This window comes from Calypte anna, chromosome 5A, assembly GCF_003957555.1.
Source record: "Calypte anna isolate BGI_N300 chromosome 5A, bCalAnn1_v1.p, whole genome shotgun sequence".
Taxonomy (NCBI): Eukaryota; Metazoa; Chordata; class Aves; order Apodiformes; family Trochilidae; genus Calypte; species Calypte anna.
In genome coordinates, this window is record NC_044251.1 from 40,958,260 (window position 1) to 40,978,815 (window position 20,556).

The 20,556-nt window shown below is 44.5% G+C and overlaps 1 protein-coding gene across 1 annotated transcript; it reads right to left on the bottom strand.

Annotated features, from left to right (window-relative positions):
- Positions 1–5,494: 5,494 nt before the first annotated feature.
- Positions 5,495–19,927, bottom strand: PSMC6 (proteasome 26S subunit, ATPase 6). Its single transcript, XM_008501012.2, has 14 exons — positions 19,776–19,927; positions 18,996–19,075; positions 18,540–18,579; positions 18,303–18,355; positions 14,228–14,295; positions 13,722–13,836; positions 12,849–12,936; positions 11,854–11,915; positions 11,638–11,761; positions 11,252–11,313; positions 10,173–10,293; positions 10,008–10,088; positions 6,941–7,012; positions 5,495–5,984 (listed from the first exon to the last, which is right to left on the bottom strand). Exons 1-14 carry the CDS (start codon positions 19,900–19,902, stop codon positions 5,866–5,868), a joined length of 1,212 nt encoding a protein of 403 aa, XP_008499234.1. The 5' UTR covers positions 19,903–19,927; the 3' UTR covers positions 5,495–5,865.
- Between the last annotated feature and the right edge of the window lie 629 nt (positions 19,928–20,556).

A 20,556-nucleotide genomic window follows, 5' to 3' on the forward strand; every position in this document is an offset into this window, starting at 1 on the left:
AAAAGGAGTTCAGCTTTTGATTGCCCTCCACTCAGTGTGGAAAGAGGGAAGCTGGTTGATCCCAGACTTTATTAGGAACTGGACAACTCACCCAGGCTGATCCAACACACCAGAGAGGAGCAGAGGAAGCTCCACCACAAGCCAGCACTCACCCTCTGCTTGACCTCAGGTTCACCAGCTCAGTGAACTTTAAGTACACAGAAAGTGCAGAGGAAAAAAAAAATAGGGGGGAAAAAAGTGACACATCACTAAGAGTCCTCAGCAAAAAGGATTTCTGGTCAAATGGCATCAGATCAGGAAAGAAGCCACAAGTCTCCCCAGCAGTTAATTCTCACCAGGATTTCTCGATCTTGTGGATTTCCCAAGCTCCAAAAAGCACCAAGAGCCAAGCAGGTTAAAAATCCAGGGGTTTGTAACACTATCTATGGATCAGGGACACTGCAAACAAGCTGCAGGCCAGAAAAGTGACCTATTTATCCAGATACATTCCTGCCTGAGGCAGCCCAACCCCGGGCTGCTGTCACCCCCTCCACAGACACAGCCCTGCCACTGGCTGCTCCTTCTGCCAGCACCAGGGAGAGGGAAGCTGTGCAGAAAACCAGCTCAGCCTTCTGATTTGGCTTCTTCAAAAATTATTATTTAAGCTGCCACATGGTCACCAGAAGGAGCCAGAGGAGAGGGAGCAGCTAAATTGCCTCAAAATGACCCCCAAAGTTGCACTTACCCTTGAGCAGCCTACATGAGGAAGTAAACCAGGGATTCCCCAACTTCTGTCCCCTGAACTTCTCCCCCTCCATAATATTTTGAAAGCCATCTACCATGGCAGCATTAAACCATACAGAACCAACTTCCTGAAAATTATATTACAGAGTGGTCCTCATTCCAGGGCCTGCAACACACTTCAGCTTTCCATGAATATCTGTGCTGTGTGGGCAGAAGGATTTTAGTTTAACTGCTTGGATTTTCCAGAGCATCTTCTCTGAAGGCCCTGAAGTCTCTTACCCTTTGCTTAGCAAGTTTGCTCCACAAGAACCTTTGTAACTTCTCAGTTTCCCCCAACAGCTCCAGTGTATTTAGATCAAGTCAGACACAAATGTCAGATGCTGAAAAATTTTATCTTATAGTCTTAATAAAACCTACTCCAAAAGCCACTATTATAATTCCAGTTTTCAGCAGCTAAGACTGGCAGTAGCTTCTGTATTTAAAACTATTTTAACCACACACTTCATCTTAGCCACTCTAGTTACAAAGCTGGTTTGAAAAGCCATCCAGGCTGATTTAGTTAACTGTTTTCAGAAGTAACTGTAGATGATATGATTCCTTTCTCCAGAAAAAAAAAAAAAAAGGTATTTTAAACTAAACAAATTACCAACCTCACAGGGTGATACATAATTTGTGTTCAGACACAAACTGATTACAGATTTCTGAAGACAACCAAAGTGACTTGTAAACACCTCTGATGTGAAGAAGGCATTAAATATTGACCAAAAAATAGAAAAGAAAAAAGGAAAAAAAAAGAGCAACCAATACAGTAACTTCCACAAACCCTGCATTCAACTATCACCTCGTTCAAGCAGAAAGAGATGGTGATGTTTATGAAATGTGCACCCATCTACAAGACCTCAGAGGAGCTCAGATGCTATCAACTCTCCACATGAACACCGTGACATTTTACATGAAATATCTGACACTCCCGGAGCAGGACGCTCGGGGCTGTTTGTGGCAGATGAAAACACAAACCCCAGGCCCCAGGGGCAGAGCAGGAGCAGCTCAGCCAAGTCCAGAAATCAGACACCCCCCTGCCCCGACTCCTCTGACCCCCAGCAGGACACAGTTGATGATCACAGTTGTCTCAGAGGAGTCTTGAACACCCCCAAAACGCCTCCACACCCCCCTTTAAGCAGACTCAGAGAAGCCAAGAAGTGTTGCTGGAGTATCTGATGAGTTAGGAGAGAGCAAGTGGGAGGGGAGAGGAGAGCAAGAAGGGGAGAGGAAGGTACTCACTGCTAGGAGGTCACCACCTCCTCTCTGGACGTGGAAATAAATAAAGGGGTGAGCGGGCAGGCTGCAGATGGGAGGTCAGGGAGCATAAAAAGGGAGAGGGAAGCAAAAGGGAGGCCAACAGGGCAGACAACCCCGGGGCAGAGAGGAGGGGACAACAAGCTGAGGAGGGGACAGCAAGGAGGGGAGGGGACAGCAAGCTGAGGTTGGGGAAAAGGGGAAAAGCCCATGGAGAGGCGGTCAGGAGAGATGAAGCGGTGTGTGTGTGTGTTTGACAGCGGGCACCCCCTCTTCAGCACCCGAAAGGGAAAGAACGGCGTCTGTGAGGGCGATGGGAGCCGCAAACAGAGAGGATGTGGTCGGCGGGCCCAGCGGGGCCTGGGCCCGGGGGTGTCACCGGTACCGGGGAATGAGGGGGGGGGGCTTGGAGGTCGCAGCTGCGTCTCGGCGGGGATCCCCCCCACTCCCTCCCAACGAGGCCTGTGCCGGGATCTAGGCAGGGAGAACACGGCCGGGGGGAGCGGGGCGTAAGGGGGGAAAGGGGACCCGGAGAGAGGGCCCCGGGGCGGGGGGTGAGGGGGAGGCCGGGGCGGGCGGCTCTCCTCAGGCGGGCCCCGGGCAGCCGCTCTCCGCCGCTCACCTCAGAGTCCTCTTTGGCCTGCGGCAGCGCGGGGAAGGCCGGCTTGGCGAGCTCCATGGCCGGGCGCTCTCCGGGCGGAGGCAGGACCGGGGTAGGGGCGGTTATTTGGGCAGCGGGCCCGCGGGCTCCGGTTCGGGAGCGGCGGCAGCGGGAGGAGGCGGAGGAGGCGGCGGCGGCGAGCTCAGCCGCTCGCGCCCGGCCGCCATGCTGCTGCTGCTCCCGCTGCTGCCGCCTCTTCCCTCCTCCTCCTCCTTCTTCCCCTCCTCCTCCTCCTCCCGTCACCGTTCCCCCTCTGCCCGCCCCCGGGCCCCGCTCCAGCGCCACCGCCCCCGTCCCACCCCGAGAGGCGGAGCAGCTGCTGAGGGGCCGGGCCTCAGGGGGGAAGCGCCATTAAAGCTTCCCGGGATTCGTTGTTTAACTCCCCAATTAGAACTTTTCCTTCAATGTGATTTTTATTTATTTAATAATTTTTTTTTGCCTTGGTGGCGATTTCAGCTTCTTGAAAGAAAACTCCTTGAAAGCTTGCCCACTGCTTCAGGGAGTCCAGCCCAGAGCCTCCAAGATGGTGAAGGAGGGGAAAGGCTGAGGAGCTCTGCAGCTCGGAGAGCAGAATGAGGGAGAACTCATTAATGTTTATTAATATGTAAAGAGTCAGTGTCAGGAGGATGGTGCCAGGATCTTCTCAGTGATGTCCAGTGACAGGACAAGAGGTAAGGGGCACAAACTTGAACAGAGAAGTTCCATCTGAAGCTGAGGAGAAACTTCTCTGCTGGGAGGGTGAGGGAGCCCTGGCCCAGGCTGCCCAGAGAGGTTGTGGAGTCTCCTTCTCTGGAGCCTTTCCAACCCCCCCTGGATGTGTTCTGTGTGTCCTGCCCTGGGGAATCCTGCTGGGGCAGGGGGGTTGGACTCAGTGATTTTCCAAGGTCCCTTCCAAACCCTCACTTTCTGTAATTCTCCAGTTGGGATCCAAAGGGCTGTGGTCCCAATCCTGGTGCAGCCATCAACACTTCCAGCATCGTCCTTCTCACTGCCTTCCCCTGGCCCTGCCATGGTCTGTGGGCTCTGCCTCCTCACACACAGATCAGACCATTTCCCTTTCAGCAGAGACTCCTTTTAGTCACCACCCTTGATCAACCTGCCTCAAATTTTAGCTGGTGCCACAAACAGGGTCACTTTCAAACAGGTCCTTGCTGCACACAGGGGATGCCATCTGACCAACCAGTCTTGGGGCAGGAAATCTGCCTGTTTTGGAGTTTTTTGGGTTTTTCTTTTTTGAGGTTCCCAGGTGCCACATTAAGATAACATCCGAAACTATTTCAACATTTTGCTCATTTCTCCCTTGAGAAACCCTTCACCATCCCATTCCAGCAGCGTTCACTTCAGTGCTGCCATTTCCACCCAATGAAAGGGGAAAAATTGAAAAAAGCAGCAGCAAAACTGCAGCTCCCACCGTCAGCTGGCATGGAGCAGGAACAGGGATGGGAGCTGGTAGCCTTAGCTGACAGCCTGAACTTAAAAGAAAAGAAAAAAAAAAGGGTTTCAAGAAACAGTTTGCCATCTTTTACCCTCCTCCAAGGCAATGCCAGAAGCTCAGCCCACAGTTAACATCCTTCCAGCTTTCAGAAACAGATTTTTATTTAATTTTCTATTTGTTTCAAGCACTCTGGTTGTAGCAGCCAGATCTAGGTGCAAGGTGCACTTCAAGAACTAAAACTGAGAGCTCCATCTTTACACTCCTGACACAGTGGTGATGGAAGTGTTCATATTAACCAGAAAAAAGGTCCAGAACAACCATTAGCAATACACAGACACAAAAATACTGTTTTGTTCTAAGTGTTGTACACCCCACACTTCCTGCTCTGTCTCACAGTGACAAGGGAAGCAACACAAACCTCAGCAATTAAACCTGCCAGGGAGGTGCTGGTAAGCAGTGTTTGCTGTCAAGTCTAGAGTTAATCTAATGCCCTTGCCTGTCATCTGAGCAAGCCTAAAATAATCCAATTAGGATAATTAGAAGTAGCCAGAAGTACAGTCACTACTGTTCCAGTCCAACATTTAGGTGAAGTGCACAGGGCAGTGCAATCTGCAAGGGAAAAACTGATTGAAAAACCCAAAATAAAGCATGGTTACAGATGACTCAAAGAACACCAAGACCTTCACCTCTACAGGTTTATTTCTGTTTCAGTGATTACCTGGGACAGCTGTCAGCTCCCAAGGAGCACAAAGGCAACCCACAAACAGCCAAATTCAAACTTTTTAAGGTTCAGAGCTCCAAATTATTATGTGACTTCACATGCCTAAAGCAGCACAGGTTCCAAGTATGCTGAACAGCTCCTGTCTAGACAGAGGTGCTACAGAAAGGGGAAACTGGAAAGGAAATCCACCCCACTAATCTCCCTCACCACCCTAAAAGCTGTTAGCAGAAGTCTGAATTATCAAAGTGCTCTCAGTTTCTCCACCTCCACTTAAGATGCTTTGGTCTACAAACTGGCATTCAGCTCAGGAGTTAATCCTCACACCAGGGAAGACTGCAAACATTTTAAGACTTGTTTACTTCTTCTTGCAATAACCAGCTCTGCTAAATCCTCTTCCTGGCCTTCAGCAGTGAAAGAATAAATACCACTTGTCCCTCCTCTGTCTGAGAGAAAGGTTGTCTCCTTTACAACCCCCTGTGGCACAGAAAAGCTGCTCTTCAAATCCTGAAGACATAATTCACAGAATCACACAAAAATCACAGAATGGTCGGGGTGAGAGGAGATATCTGGAGGTCACCTAGTCCAATCCCCTTAGCTAAAGGAAGGCTGGACTATAAATCAACTCTCTGGAAGAGTTACAGAAAAGATACCACCAGGCTAAGAAGATTTTAACAAGTTTTATTCATAAACTGTTTGGGGGAAGGAAATTTACCCATATAAAAAAGTCAAGGAACAAACTGACTTTCTTCAAATCCTCTTAACCCCTGCAGGCACATGATGAAATTTACCCCCTAACTGCCAAGATTTTAGACAACCCCACACGTTTTACCTAACCTGGGCTGTAATTAATAATTGTATTTCAGAATAGTACAGGAAACACACTTCTGCAGCCAACTTGCAACTAGTGTTATCAAATTACTAGCCACACGTTACACAAGCACCTTACAATGACACCCAAGAGGTACATAATTTCTCTTTTTTTAGCCATTAAACTGGTATGATGTCTGCAGTCAGAATTATGTGGTTAATTTACACAGGTTTATAGTCAAGCTTGGACTCCAGCTTCTTAGAATCAGCCACTTTTCTAACAGCTTTCATGAAGTCTTCCTGAACTACAAAGTCATGGTCAGCACGGATAGCAAACATACCTGGGGAGAGTAATTTCACAGCAAGGGTTAAGTTGGTGCTCCTGGAAGCAGCAGACATAAAGATGAGCTCAGATTAAAGGGAAAACAGACCCAAATTCTGCATGGAGACACTGGTTTGGATGTCAGGAAGAGGAATCAACTTCAGTGAGGTCACCTTCCTGAACCAGATGCTCACAAAGAACTGTGTAATTTGTTTTTAACAATGAGCCTGTATTTACTCTGTTACTCAGCCTTCCTGTGTAGGCAAAATCCTGAGTATATTGTATTTACAGAATAGTATTTATTCTCCAGTCACACAGGTACTGAGAGACTTGGATTCTCTGCAAAAAGGAGGCAAATTCCACTGCTGCTTCTGGAATGTATTAACTCTTGTGAGGTAGAAACATCCTGGATGTTTTATCCCCCTCATTGTGCTGAACTTGACCTTTAGATCTTTTTATTATTATTATTAATTAAAAACCATCCATGACACCAGCTAGTGCTCAAATCCACACAACTCTGCCCAGATCCAGCTTGTACCTGGCAGGATGAATGCAGCAGATCTGCAGGGATCAGCTGGACATCCTAGCTACAGCCATGCCTACACCCTGAGAGGGAGGATGTAAGGAACCACGTTCTGTCTGACTGTATAGAAACATGTCTGAAGGAAATGTGGAATAAAGAGGTTTTAAGCTGTCCCTCTGAGCTCCAGGCCCTATCACCATGCAGCTGCTGATGCTGAACAATCCAGACACACATGAAGAGCTGTGAAATGTGGAGCTCTGGTGGCATTTTGCTGCTCTCCAGGTGTTAACAATTCCATTAAGTAAATGCTGCCCACCCCCTGAGTGAACAAGTGTTGACCTCCTGATTTTAATCCATTCCCAGAAGTACTGGAGAAACAGCTCAAATGTTTAGGATGAACCAAGGTTTAGCACATCAAAACCAAAGAGTTTTTAAAAAAAAAGAAAAAATACCTGCTTCAGTACAGACATTTCTCAAATCTGCTCCATTAAAGCCATCTGAAAGCTTCACAATTGCTTCATAATCTAGTCATAAAACATGAATGTCAATTAGGGATAAATTCACATTTCCCATGATGGCTGCCAACAAAATACAGATCAAGCTGACAAAACATTTTACTTTAACTTCAGCACAAATAGGTAACTGTCCATTAGACTGATAAATTCATTTATATCACCAGCTGTATTATCCTTTTCATTAAGACACAAACATATTGCAGCCAAAAACTTGTATTAAATAAAGTCAAAAGTTACTAACTTCAGATTACAAGCATCAACATGAACTGCAACTAAAGCTACAACAAGGCAATGTTCTAACCATGGTTTAAAATGCATAAAAAACCAGAAATTTATCTCCAGGTGATCATACCTCAGTCCCTTTCTGCTTATAAAAACTGCATCCAATAAAGGGATTTAATATCTTGGTCTGTTCAGCCTGATATTTTATGCACATTTATTTACAAAGAAGCAGCTGTGGTTTCTAGGCTCAGTTTCTAAAGCTCTGTGTCTGTTGTGCCTCCAGCAAGTTCTGACTTTGCAAGGCTGCTTATTAAAAAAAAATGATCAACAATTTGCAGAACTGTTCCCCCCAGTTTACCTTCTGTAGGGCATTCAGAACATGAGGACTGAAAGTTTGTATCTCAGGAATACAAAAAAAAACCCAAAACCCCAAGGAATTAAAAATTAATCAACTGTAGTTTAATTCCTTGTAGCATGATGTGCTAGAAACAAGTCTGCCCATTATTGTGGGGAAAAAAAAAGTAAAAAAAAGAAAGAGGAAAGGGAGAAAAAAGAAAGAGGAAAGGGAGGAAAAAAGAAAGAGGAAAGGGAGGAAAAAAGAAAGAGGAAAGGGGGAAAAAAGAAAGAGGAAAGGGAGGAAAAAAGAAAGAGGAAGGGGGAAAAAAAGAAAGAGGGAAAGGGAGGTAAAAAGAAAGAGGAAAGGGGGGAAAAGGAAGAAAGGGGGGAAAAGGAAGAAAGGGGGGAAAAAAGAAAGAGGAAAGGGGGGAAAAAAGAAAGAGGAAAGGGGGGAAAAAGAAAGAGGAAAGGGGGGAAAGAAAGGAAAGAGAAGGGGGAAAAGGAAGAAAGGGGAAAGGGAAGAAAGGGGAAAGAAGAAAGGGGGGAAGGAAGAAAGGGGGGAAAAGGAAGAAAGGGGGGAAAAGGAAGAAAGGGGGGAAAAGGAAGAAAGGGGGAAAAGGAAGAAAGGGGGGAAAAGGAAGAAAGGGGGGAAAAGGAAGAAAGGGGGGAAAAGGAAGAAAGGGGGGGGAAAAGGAAGAAAGGGGGGGAAAAGGAAGAAAGGGGGAAAAGGAAGAAAGGGGGGAAAAGGAAGGGAGGAAAGAAGAAAGGGGGAAAAGAAAAAAAAAGAAAAGGAAGAAAAAGGAAGGAAGAAAAAAAGGAAGGAAGAAAAAAGGAAGGAAGAAAAAAGGAAGGAAGAAAAAAGGAAGGAAGAAAAAGGAAGGAAGAAAAAAGGAAGGAAGAAAAAAGGAAGGAAGAAAAAAGGAAGGAAGAAAAAAGGAAGGAAGAAAAAAGGAAGGAAGAAAAAAGGAAGGAAGAAAAAAGGAAGGAAGAAAAAGGAAGGAAGAAAAAGGAAGGAAGAAAAAAGGAAGGAAGAAAAAGGAAGACAAGAAAAAAATAAAGTAAAAAAACAAAGTGAGGGGACCAAGCATTGCAAGGTTTGGCAAGTTTAAAATCTACTGAAGACTCCAGTGCTGGATCTGGAGTATCTCCTCTGGAGCCTGGAAGAGGTCATTATTTTAGGATTTCAATGCAATTCCCCTCCCACCTTGCTGCTAAATTCTGGACTTCCTTTTAGGATCTCCAGGCTGAGCACCACAGTGTCCCCACAGCACCCTCAGAGCTTCAGCCTGCACCCATCTGCCAGCTCACCTTGCTATATGGTGCAAAGGAATCATCCCCCCTGCACTGCCCAAGGACAGGGAGAAAAAGGATGAAGCACTTTACCTCAGGTTTATTATTTGCTTTGGAGCTTCACCTCAGTCTCAGACCACAGCCAGAGGGGTGTTTAAGCCAACACTGCTGCTAAAAATCCAATCCTCCTCCTTCTCACCCTCCCCCAGCTCATTCCTGCTCCTGGGCCACCTTCTCTGTTGATCAGCAGCTTTCTGCAGCCAGATGGAGGAGATCAGTTCCACATCCAGCTGCATGAACAGCTGGGGTCAGCAGGGGGGGCAGGCAGGGGCTGGGGGGCTTGCTGAAGTACCAGGAGCCCCCATGTGATTTTTAACTCAAATCACAGGTCTAGTTTTGCCAGGTAAAGCTCTCAAGTGTTGTGGTGAAGACTCAGAGTAACAGTAACTAAACCCTCCCTCTTTCATCTGCTATTTCTCACCCTCTGGAAAGAGCTCTCTACACCACTAAGCAAAGACACAACAAGGTTGGCATTACACCCTCTGTGAACTCCAAAATAAGTTTTTCTTTTAAATATTAATTTAAATATTATTAAATTAAATTATTTTTATTAAGTTCTTATAAATTATAAATTAAAATTATAAAATTTTATTATTTATATTATTACTTATATATTTATTATTTATATATTATTTATTATTGATATTTATAAAATTATAAATTAATTTTTATTAAATTAAATTTTATTAATTAAATTAAATTTAAATATTAATTTAAATATTTAAAACTTGTAAATATTCTATATTGTTTTCAGACTTCTGCAGCAAGCATTTTTCTTTCTTGGGGACGTGGGGGGGAAGGAGGAGCTACTGAACATGCTGTTAACTTCCACCAAGCTATTCCTTCAAAACCTGGAAACTCCTTGATGAAAACCACATTGATTTTTCAGTTTTCAGCTGGGCTCCAAGGTCTTAACATTCAGTTTTTGCAAAGAAAAACTTAGCAACAACTCAATCAGGGTGTATTAATAATGAAAGAATTCCAAGAGAGGAATTTGTGTGGCTGGTGTAAGGGTGGGAATGAGAAGGGCAGAGTCATGGTAACTCATCCTCTTCACACTTAAGTAGAAAGAATATTCAGGTAGCTTCCTACTTACCAATTTCACCATGTTTAGTGATTGGACCTGCATGAATCTTCAAAATGTCTAATCTGGCTTGTTCATTTGGTAGATCAATATCTAGAAAGAATGAGAGCTTTAAGAAAAACAGCAGCCCACACAACTCACAGGGATAATATCCTCCTTCCAGCCACTCTCACTCACGGATTTTTCTATCCAGCCTTCCAGGCCTCAGCAGGGCAGGATCCAGTGTGTCAGGTCTGTTAGTAGCCATGATCATTTTAACTCTGTGCAGAGTATCAAATCCATCCATCTGATTCAGCAGCTGATAAAAAACACAAGTTTGGTTTTAAACCACCCAAAGCCTGCCTATTTTATTTATTTTCTGCAGCAGTGTTTTCACCAATTAACAGCAGCAAGGATAAATTAAAAAGAAAATGCTACAATCCTATGAAAAGAAGCTCCCTGCATATATTACTCTAAAACTCAACATTTTAGAGCACTAAAAATGCTTTGCCCTGAGAAAAAGGTATTGAGCAAAGAAAAAACTAAGGCAATGAAACAGCACAAGTGGTGCAGGAGACAAGGGTTGGCTGACACATCCTGAGTCTACCACACCAAGTCCAGGACATTCAAATCAGACTTGAAGAACAGCCTGTAGAATACTAACACACACAAACCAAGACACTTCATTGTGAAGACTCAAAGCACTTGCTCTTTGATCACAGTGATTTAATTCTGTATGGAAGGCAGACACATTCTTTTCAACCAGACAAACTGTTAGCAAACAGAGGCCAATGAAGCTCCTCGTGTGCTTCAGAACTTGTAATTGTCACCAGTGGTTTTAAGATTCTCCTCACACAACCCAGTTTATCAGAGCAATTAGTAGAGAAACAAAGAAATGGGGTTATTTCTCTTCTTAGTTTTGAAAAACTGAACTGTAACAGTTGTATAATTGCCAAGATTAAGTCTCTTTAGGACTGAGAGAGACAAGCTCTACTTTTTTTTAAGGAGGAAACCTCCAAACCTTCACAATGCAGCAGAGAAGCCACAGGAAGAAGGAAAAAATCCAGAAATAGTGTTAGCAATTTTGCAGATTTTCAGTTAGTCCTCAAGTTGAGCTCATGGCTGAATTACCTGAATGTGCAGCTGTTTAATAAGCTGCAACTGAACCAAATGCTGCTCATTAAAAGTCCTACCAAGCCTGCTGACAGTGTAACAATCCAGGTGTGTTATTATTTCCTGTGAGCTGCACAGCATGGAGCCAGAGCTTAAACACTCACCTCCATCAGAGTCCTCTGAATTTCTCTGTCAGCTGAGGTGCCCTCAGAGAAACGGCGACCACCTGCAACACAACAAATCCAAAAGCTGCCATAATTCATTTCTGCCTCCCTGGAATGCTAAGTCTGTATCCCTTTACACCTAGGGAGAAGGGGAGGTGGTATTTAAAAGTTAAAGCTACACCTTTAAAATGTTTTTCTTTGTTTTTCATATAGTTAAAAATATTTAGGATAAACATGAACAGGTGTGGTTCTAGCTGTAGTAGCTCTATAGGAAGCTGAACCCCTCATCCCATTACATTTCTTCTGAACACACTCATGGGAGAACACTGTGTGGTTTTGTAGTTAATTAAGGAGAGTCCAAACATCTTCCAGGTCAACATCCTTACCAATAGCATCTATCTCATCCATGAAAATGATGCATGGCTGATGATCTCTGGCATAATTAAACATCTCTCTGATCAGTCGAGCACTTTCCCCGATGTACTTGTCCACTATGGAACTTGACACCACCTTTGGAAAAGCAAAAGTCCCATGTGAGTGAGGAGACTGCAGTGCAAAGAGGTTCCAGCATGTGTCTGAGTGCAAGAGTTGAGTTACACTACCTTTAGGAAGTTGCAGTCAAGCTGGCTGGCAACTGCTCTGGCCAGAAGTGTCTTCCCTGTACCTGGACAGGTGAGAGATTGAAGCTGTTAAACCAGTAACCAATATTGCAGGGTAGAGGCTTGGAAACAACAACAAAAAAAAAAAAAGGAGGAGAGAGAAAAGGAGGAGAGAGAAAAGGAGGAGAGAGAAAAGGAGGAGAGAGAAAAGGAGGAGAGAGAGAAAAGGAGGAGAGAGAGAAAAGGAGGAGAGAGAGAAAAGGAGGAGAGAGAGAAAAGGAGGAGAGAGAGAAAAGGAGGAGAGAGAGAAAAGGAGGAGAGAGAGAAAAGGAGGAGAGAGAGAAAAGGAGGAGAGAGAGAAAAGGAGGAGAGAGAGAAAAGGAGGAGAGAGAGAAAAGGAGGAGAGAGAGAAAAGGAGGAGAGAGAGAAAAGGAGGAGAGAGAAAAGGAGGAGAGAGAAAAGGAGGAGAGAGAGAAAAGGAGGAGAGAAAAGGAGGAGAGAAAGGAGGAGGAGAGAAAAGGAGGAGAGAGAAAAGGAGGAGAGAGAGAAAGGAGGAGAGAGAGAAAAGGAGGAGAGAGAGAAAAGGAGGAGAGAGAGAAAAGGAGGAGAGAGAGAAAAGGAGGAGAGAGAGAAAAGGAGGAGAGAGAGAAAAGGAGGAGAGAGAGAAAAGGAGGAGAGAGAGAAAAGGAGGAGAGAGAGAAAAGGAGGAGAGAGAGAAAAGGAGGAGAGAGAGAAAAGGAGGAGAGAGAGAAAAGGAGGAGAGAGAGAAAAGGAGGAGAGAGAGAAAAGGAGGAGAGAGAGAAAAGGAGGAGAGAGAAAAGGAGGAGAGAGAAAAAGGAGAGAGAAAAAAGGAGAGAGAAAAAAGGAGAGAGAAAAAAGGAGAGAGAAAAAAGGAGAGAGAAAAGGAGAGAAAAAAGGAGAGAGAAAAAAGGAGAAACACAAATATTGCTTTGAGAGTGACAACTAAGCACTCATTATTACCCTTTCAGGAGACTCACCAGGGGGGCCATAGAGCAAGCAGCCTTTTGGAGGTATAATTCCCACCCTCTGGAATAATTCTGGGTTTGTGAGTGGCAATTCTATTACCTGGGAAGAGACAAATCAACAAACTGAGACTCTGAATTTCACAGGCAGCTAAAGGTACACTTGCAAGCCTGGTTTCCAGACACCTGTGTTTTTATTTACATAAGCACCATGGTTTGTATGGAAACTGAGGAAATGTCAGCCTAACAGATCCATTCACACTCTTGCTCTCCTTGCTCCTTCTTTCTCTCAATGCTCTTTGCTCAAACCATCTTTTGTTAGTGTCATAACCCCACTGCCCAGAGCAATCCCAGCTGGTTTTGTGCAAAATTCAAGCCTGGTTCATCAGTTTTTTTGCCCTCCCCTTGACTTTACATCAGTCCCTTATCTTAAGGGGTGATGGATCCTTCAAACCCTCTTCTTTAGGGGATTTGCTTCCTTTTAATCCCAATCCAAGCTTCTGTAGCAGTAGGAATAAATGATAACCCAGTTTGAGAAGTGGGCTTTTGGTGTTTAGGATAATCTTTCTCTGAGCACGAGCTCATCTCCAAACACTCATTTTGAACACCAAACAACACCATTTGTTCCTGGGCAGCACTGCAATCACACTGCTGTGTGCCACAAACTCCAGCAAAAAGCTGGAAAAAACACTTAAATTTGACACTTCAGAGGTTTCCAGTAGAGGAAAACGTGGTGTAAATCCATGAAAGCTGTAGATCACTCATCTGACAGGATCCTGGAGCAGCCTGCCTCATAGTTGAGGACAAACACCAAGATGTTTTTGCACTGAAAAGCTTCACACCAAACACACCCCACGATTTGATAAGGGGTTTGGGGACCATGGGTACCTCCCGGAGCTCTCTGATTTGTTCTGACAAGCCTCCAATCTCAGAGTAGGAAACATCCCCTGGGTCTTCATGAGACATGTTATAAACCAGGGGATCCACTTCTCTTGGCAAGTACCTGCAAGGAAGAGCAGACCTTTGCCATTCTGCAGACAAAAAGGGATTGTAATAAATTTTACAACAATTATGAAAAGTTTCTTCTCCTCCTGCCCTGATAATGAATGGTTGTTGAAAAAAAACCAGAATATCAAGGCTAGAAAACATTTTCAAATTTTAAACCAAACAAAAGCTTCAAAAACTGAATATGTTGAGTTATAACTGTTTTAAAGAACCTATTTTTAAAATCATATCTAATAGACAGACAAGTAATCATCCTTACTTAAGCACAGCTTTGTAGAAAATACTTACAAAATATTACACAACTGATCACTCAGACCTTTGTGTAACCTATCCACTATTTCTCCCCCTTTCTACAATAAGCAGAAGAGCAGCTGTAAAGTAGAACTCACCTCATAATAGTCAGTGTGGTCATATCCAGAGCAACTCTTGTCCCTGGCTTCAGCTTACTCTTGTCAAGCTGGTCAAAAAGGAAAAAAAAATACTTATTTCTGTTAAAATCATGCTCTAAAACAATGTTTGGGGTTAGCCAAGATGTGTACTGTAGCTTGCACTCTTTGTCCAATCACCCAGGAGAAAAGCAGACTCCTGAGCTCCATGCCAAGCAGCTTGTTTAGTAAACAGTGTCCCCATCACCACTATTTTTGGGAATGCTTAAACTGGGAAGAAGCTGGCCCAGTGTTTGAGGGGAAGAGATCCAGGAGCTGCCTAAACCACTCAACCTGCTGGCTGGCATAACTGGACAGCAGCAAAGCTAAACCAGAACACAGGAAGAATGTTTAAGGTTAAAATAGCTGTTGAGCAATCTACCTCTGCCACTTGTGAAAATAAACATTGTTTTCTAGACTGTCATTAATTTCTTTTTTCCTGCTGCCAATCTGACAGGATTAGTGGGAGATGTAATCCCTCCCCCCTCTGCTTGACACAGGGCAGAACCATCTGTTTCAGAACAACAATCCCCCTTTAAGGACACAGAAACACCCAGCCTGACAATTGGACACCTGAGTCCCACCTTGCCACCCTTCTTCTCAATGGATTTCCCCTTTCTGGACTGTTTAGGAACAGATATTCCTAATATATTGTCTCCAGGTCTTCCACTGTTGCACTTGATCACATATCCAGTGATAGCTCATCCTCAAAGTCATTCCAGTTGTTCTTCTTTTTGCCATCATTTATCTCTGGTGCTCTCCTCATCCACCTCAGCAGTTTTTCTCTGTTTACTCCATTTTTAGAGATTTTTAAACACATTAGCAGCCCCATTCCAGCACAACCTGCTAATTTCTGCTGAGATGAAAACAACTCTCTTGTGTTCACTTTAAGAAACCAGGCCTAGCAGAGCAGTGCCACCTCTCACCCCATCTCTCTTCACAGATCACCTCTGCCTCGATTTCTCCTCTCTCTTTTCTTTCTTTTAAACAAGAATTACTCAATCCACACCAGAAAAATATGAAACCTATTTATGCTGAGCCTTTCTGACAAGGCATTTGAACAACAGGGATTTCAGCAGCTTTTTGCAAGCACTGCCTGACCCTTCCCCTCAACTTTGGGGGGATTTACAAGGCCCACGTGGACTCTTCAGTCTCTGGCAGAATTCAGGATCAAGCTCTCACCCCTCACTTACAGGGGTCACCAATAAAACCTCTTTCCAGCTGCCTAATCTTAAGAAATCTGTAAAAGCTTGAAATTCTATCAGATCCAACATTGCCCAATGGGTTTAACCTACTCTGCAGGGGGAAGGAAGCAAAGAGAAAACACTTGACCTGGAATTCTTTAGGAAATGCACTTTAGATAGGGAAGTAATTTTGTCTCCATTTATCAACTCTTTCCTCAGCAGCAGCACAGCCACAAGGGCTTTGATAAAGAAAAAAAAACCCAACAAAACAGGCTATGAAACACTCCATGGAAAATTATTTGACTCTGTATTTTGAAACAATTGAGGGTTTTTAAGTCTCTAGTGTCAAATCAAAGATCCTTTAAGATCAAAGAATAAAGCTGAAAGTACATGGTGCAATGTCTCCTATTTAAAAAGTATAAAAAAAATAAAACCCACAACCTATTCCTTAGCATTTATCCCTATTCCAACACAGAACCTCAGGATGGAGGAGTGGAATCAAGTGTTCCAGGAAAACATCCTGTTCATTCTGGGGAAAGAAAATAAGTTTACACCATAGTATCTGGAAAGGGATGAAGCTTAAAATTATATATTTATATATATATTTATTTTTATATTAAAATTCTATATTTGAAGAGCAATACTAGCAATTCTTGCAGGTGCTTTAAGCAAGTAAAACCACACTGCATCAGTGTGCTCAAGGAAAGTCAAGGCCATCTTTGTAAGTACTACCTGAGCTAACACACTTCTTGGTACCTAGATTTCCCAAACAGTTTGTGTCTAAAAGAAGGGGAAAAGGTTGCTGAAAAGTATAAAATCTATTGACCAACTCAACACCCTGGGAAAAGTCTGCTTGAGCAGTAATTAACAACTCAGCATTGTTAATTGTGGCCCTTCCTCTGACAGCTACAAACCCCTCCTCCTGCTGCCCCTCTTTAAATCACAGCAGGCTCCCCCCCTGCCACTTGTTTGCTGCCTCTTGGCTCCTGCAACCTCCACACTGATGAAACAACTTCTGTAGAAAGACATAAAGATAAATGATTTCATAACAAAAAGCCCTAAACAGAACTGGTGACCTTCTGCATGCTGAAGCTGCACTACCCTGGCCTTCCATTTAACTTCAACATAGGAACCTCAACAAGGAGAACACAAAACACTCACAGAAATGCTTTCCTTCTTTATACAGAATCAGTAAGACCTGAAAGTTTGTAGTCACACTCAGTTCCTCTTGAGGAAGAGAAAGAAAAAGCATCTTTGCCATCAAATCTGCATCAAATCTGTGCTTGTTTGTTTTTTTTTTTTGCTATTTTTCACAATTTCCATCACCTAGAACATGCAGTGAAGTTGAGGTGAGAAAAGCTCCCACACAGCTGCCTTGTTCCCCCATAAAGCAATCAGCTCAGGATGCACTGAGAGCTCACTGCTCCTGAGAGATCTTACACTCAATGGTGCCCCCTCTCATGACACCCCACCTGGAGTACTGTGTCCAGTTCTGGAGCCTCTGTTACAAGAAAAGATATGGATCTGCTGGAATGTGTCCAGAGAGGATCACAAGGATGATCAGAGGGCTGGAGCACCTCTGCTATGAAGCCAGACTGAGAAAGTTGGGGTTGTTCAGTTTGGAGAAGCCTTGTTGTGGCCTCAAAGGGGCTACAAGAAAGCTGGGGAGGGGCTCTTGAGGATCCCAGGTAGTGTTAGGACTAGGGGGGGTGGATTAAAACTAGAGGTGGGAGGTAGATTCAGATTAGATGTTAGAAAAGGTTCTTCACCATGAGGGTGGTGAAGGAACAGGCTGCCCAGGGAGGTGGTGGAAGCCCCAGCCCTGGAAGTTTTTAAGGCTGGATGAGGCTGTGAGCAACCTGATCTGGTGGTAAGTGTCCCTGGCCATGCAGGGGGTGGAACTGGGTGAGCTTTAAGGTCCTTTCCATCCCTGACAATTCTGTGATTCTAAAATAACTAAGTAAAAATAATAAAAAAAAACCCTAACTAAATAAAAATTAAAATAAAATGTAAAAATAAAATAACTAAGTAAAAGACTCCTGCCTTCTCAGGCATGATCCTCCCCTCCTAGGTTGCTTATCCTCTGCTCACAGGTAGCTCACACTCTTGCATTTCCTACTCTTCTTGCTTCCATTCCACAAAGTCAGGGATAAAAGTAATAAAATCCAACTAGAGGTTCAGTTTTGCTCCCCTGGTGCCTCTGCAGTTGCAGAACACATTCACTGGGTTCTGTTCCAGCTCAAGAGGCAGCTTTGGTGAGGAACTGCCAGGTTTGAGGTGACATTCAGGGCTCTGTTAACCACCAGGCAGTTTTTAGCCCCTGCCTGAGCCACTCCCCTCATGCTTTTTATATAAAAATAAAAAGCAAAGAGCACCTCTAAGTGTTTCTTGCTCTGCTACAGCAGCAAATGGATGATGCTGTAAGCAAGGGTGTCCATTAGGGTGTCTTACTTGTATAAAAACACATAAAGATGGATAATTTCATACCCAAAAGCTCAACACTTGTGACAGTAACAGTCACACACCACATTCAGAACACAAAAAGGGAGTCCTGACACAGCTCATTAACTTTCACCATGATGATTAACTCTCAGAAAGTTCAAAACCAGGCAGAGAGATGTAAATTCAAACCAATGAAAGGAATAAAAACCACATGCCAGGTTCCAGGAATGTTTTGGACTGCTCTGTGTTCACCAGGAAGTTACACTGCTGCCAGCAATGAAGGGAGACAGAGGGCAGAAGCCAGGATGGAATAAAAAAAGAAAAATCCTCAGGAAGGACCCAGTTTAACAAAACCAATGCTGATAATCAAGAGCAAAGCAAACTTTTAATGAGTATTCACACAGATCAGATACCTGACGACGACAGCCAACCACATATCTTGGTCCATTTGTAGCCTTCACAATGACTGAGGAGAGAAGAAAAAAAAAAATAAATCAAATTTACTTGATTCACTCCTCTGAATTATGATCCCAAATATTAGATGGTATTTTTCAATTCTAATTCTTTACTCCTCCAAATCTTCAGGCAAATTTTAACTCTGAAAGCTTCTTTTCAATATTTTAAAGAGTGTAACAGTCCAGTGTACTTACATTTCTCTTCTGTTAGCTGTTTAAGAACCTCACCAACAATCTGCAAAAGAACAAATGCAGAATTAACCCACTGGTTATTTACTGTAACACAACATTTAACAAGTGTTTCAGGAGATGGAACATGCCTGACAGCTTTGAAATTCTTTCTCCTGCTTCAAGCTTCTTGTCATGACTTTTGTTTCATAGAATCATAGAATTGGCTGGGTTGGAAGGGACCTCAGAGCTCATCAAGTCCAACCCTTGAAAGGGTTCTTTAAACACATCTCCATCAACCAGGCAAAACACAGAAAAAACTCTTTAACCTGGATGTTTGCCATGCCTGCCCCTGCTTCTGTTAGCTGTTCCATTCCCTGCTTACTCTTTTTCCATACTAAAACCACACTTAAATGTTACTTCCAGGTAAGTTCAGTGTCAAACCCCAGCACAGGACACTGTGACCCCGTTTCTCTCACGTACCTGCCCAACACTCTGCAAAGCCTTGAGATCGTTCTCTGATTTTTCATATTGCTTGGTGAGCTCTTTCAGCTGTTCCCTTACTAGAAAAAGGAAAGAAACAGAGGATTTTTGCTAACTTTCAATCCAACAGCAACTCAGGATCAGACCCTTTACTAACTGACCCTTCATCCACAGGCGGATGAAGCCTCCCCTTCACTCTGCCTCTTATCAAAGTCTACAGAAAGCATGAAAAATAACCAGCTCAGATTTTAGAAAGCCCAAGTTCAAAGGTGCCAGTGCCACCGAACAGCACCGACATTTACATGGGGGACATGCCACTGCCCTGACGATAAACGAGGCTGTCTGCAAGAGGAAAATAAAAAGGATGAAGGAAAAAAACACCTCACAGAGAGGAAAAAGCTGAGAAGGAAAAGCCTCCTTTGGTCTGGATCCAGAGGCAGCAGGGCCTAACCCGGGCAAGGTTCCCAGGGCCCGGGCTGCCTCATATGGACAAAACAAAACAAAATAAACCAACCGCGGTGCTGGAAAAGGGGGAACCTCTCCACCAGACCCTGCCACCATCCCCAGCAGCTCTCCGGCCCGACCTCCGCCTTCCCTCCCCTCATCCCCGGGCTCTGTCCCGCGGGGCCCGCTCAGGCCCATGACGAAGCGCGGGCGGGCGAGTTCCCTCAGGGCACCGCGGGGCTCTCAGCTCCAGCCCTCACCCCCCCACCCTCCTTTCTCCCTCCCTAACAGCGGCCGCCGTTTCCCCCCTCCCATGGATGTGGAAGGGCGGCTCACACTCCTTGAGGCGGCCGTCGATCTCCTTGTGCTCCAGCAGCTTCTTGCGGTAATCCTGCAGCGCTTTGTCTCTCGGGTCCGCCATGATGAGCAACCGCCGCTCATAGGGAATGCCGGGAAGGGCCATGGCGGACGGGGGAGGGGAGGCAGCGCAGGCGCAGTGCGGGAGGCGGGAAGGAAGGTGTGGGGTGGGTCTGAGGGGGAAAGGTTGTGGGGGGATAATGGGGGTCTCAGTGGAGAGGTGCTGGGGGGTGAAGGGTGCTGAGACACTGGGGGAGGTTGTCCAGAGAAACAGCTCTGCTCTGGAGCCAGGCTGAGAGAGTTGGGGGTGTTCAGAAGGGGCTGGAGAAGAGAAGAGAAGAGAAGAGAAGAGAAGAGAAGAGAAGAGAAGAGAAGAGAAGAGAAGAGAAGAGAAGAGAAGAGAAGAGAAGAGAAAGGAGAGAAGAGAAGAGAAGAGAAGAGAAAGGAGAGAAGAGAAGAGAAGAGAAGAGAAGAGAAAGGAGAGAAGAGAAGAGAAAGGAGAGAAGAGAGAAAGGAGAAGAGAAGAGAAGAGAAGAGAAGAGAAGAGAAGAGAGAGAAGAGAAGAGAAGAGAGAGGAGAGAAGAGAAGAGAAGAGAGAGGAGAAAGAGAAGAGAAGAGAGAGGAGAAAAGAGAAGAGAAGAGAGAGGAGAAAAGAGAAGAGAAGAGAGAGGAGAAAAAGAGAAGAGAAGAGAGAGAGAAAAGAGAAGAGAAGAGAGAGGAGAAAAGAGAAGAGAAGAGAGAGGAAGAAAGAGAAGAGAAG

Bases quoted from the DNA above. Each gene is read 5' to 3' on its own strand.
- PSMC6 (XM_008501012.2), bottom strand. From the start codon at position 19,902: ATGGCCCTTCCCGGCATTCCCTATGAGCGGCGGTTGCTCATCATGGCG. The intron at 13,837-14,227 runs GTGAGTTCTACT...TCTTCCTTGCAG, and splicing joins ACCACACTGACTATTATGAG to GTACTTGCCAAGAGAAGTGG. The intron at 11,916-12,848 runs GTGAGTCTCCTG...TCACCTGTCCAG, and splicing joins CTTGCTCTATGGCCCCCCTG to GTACAGGGAAGACACTTCTG.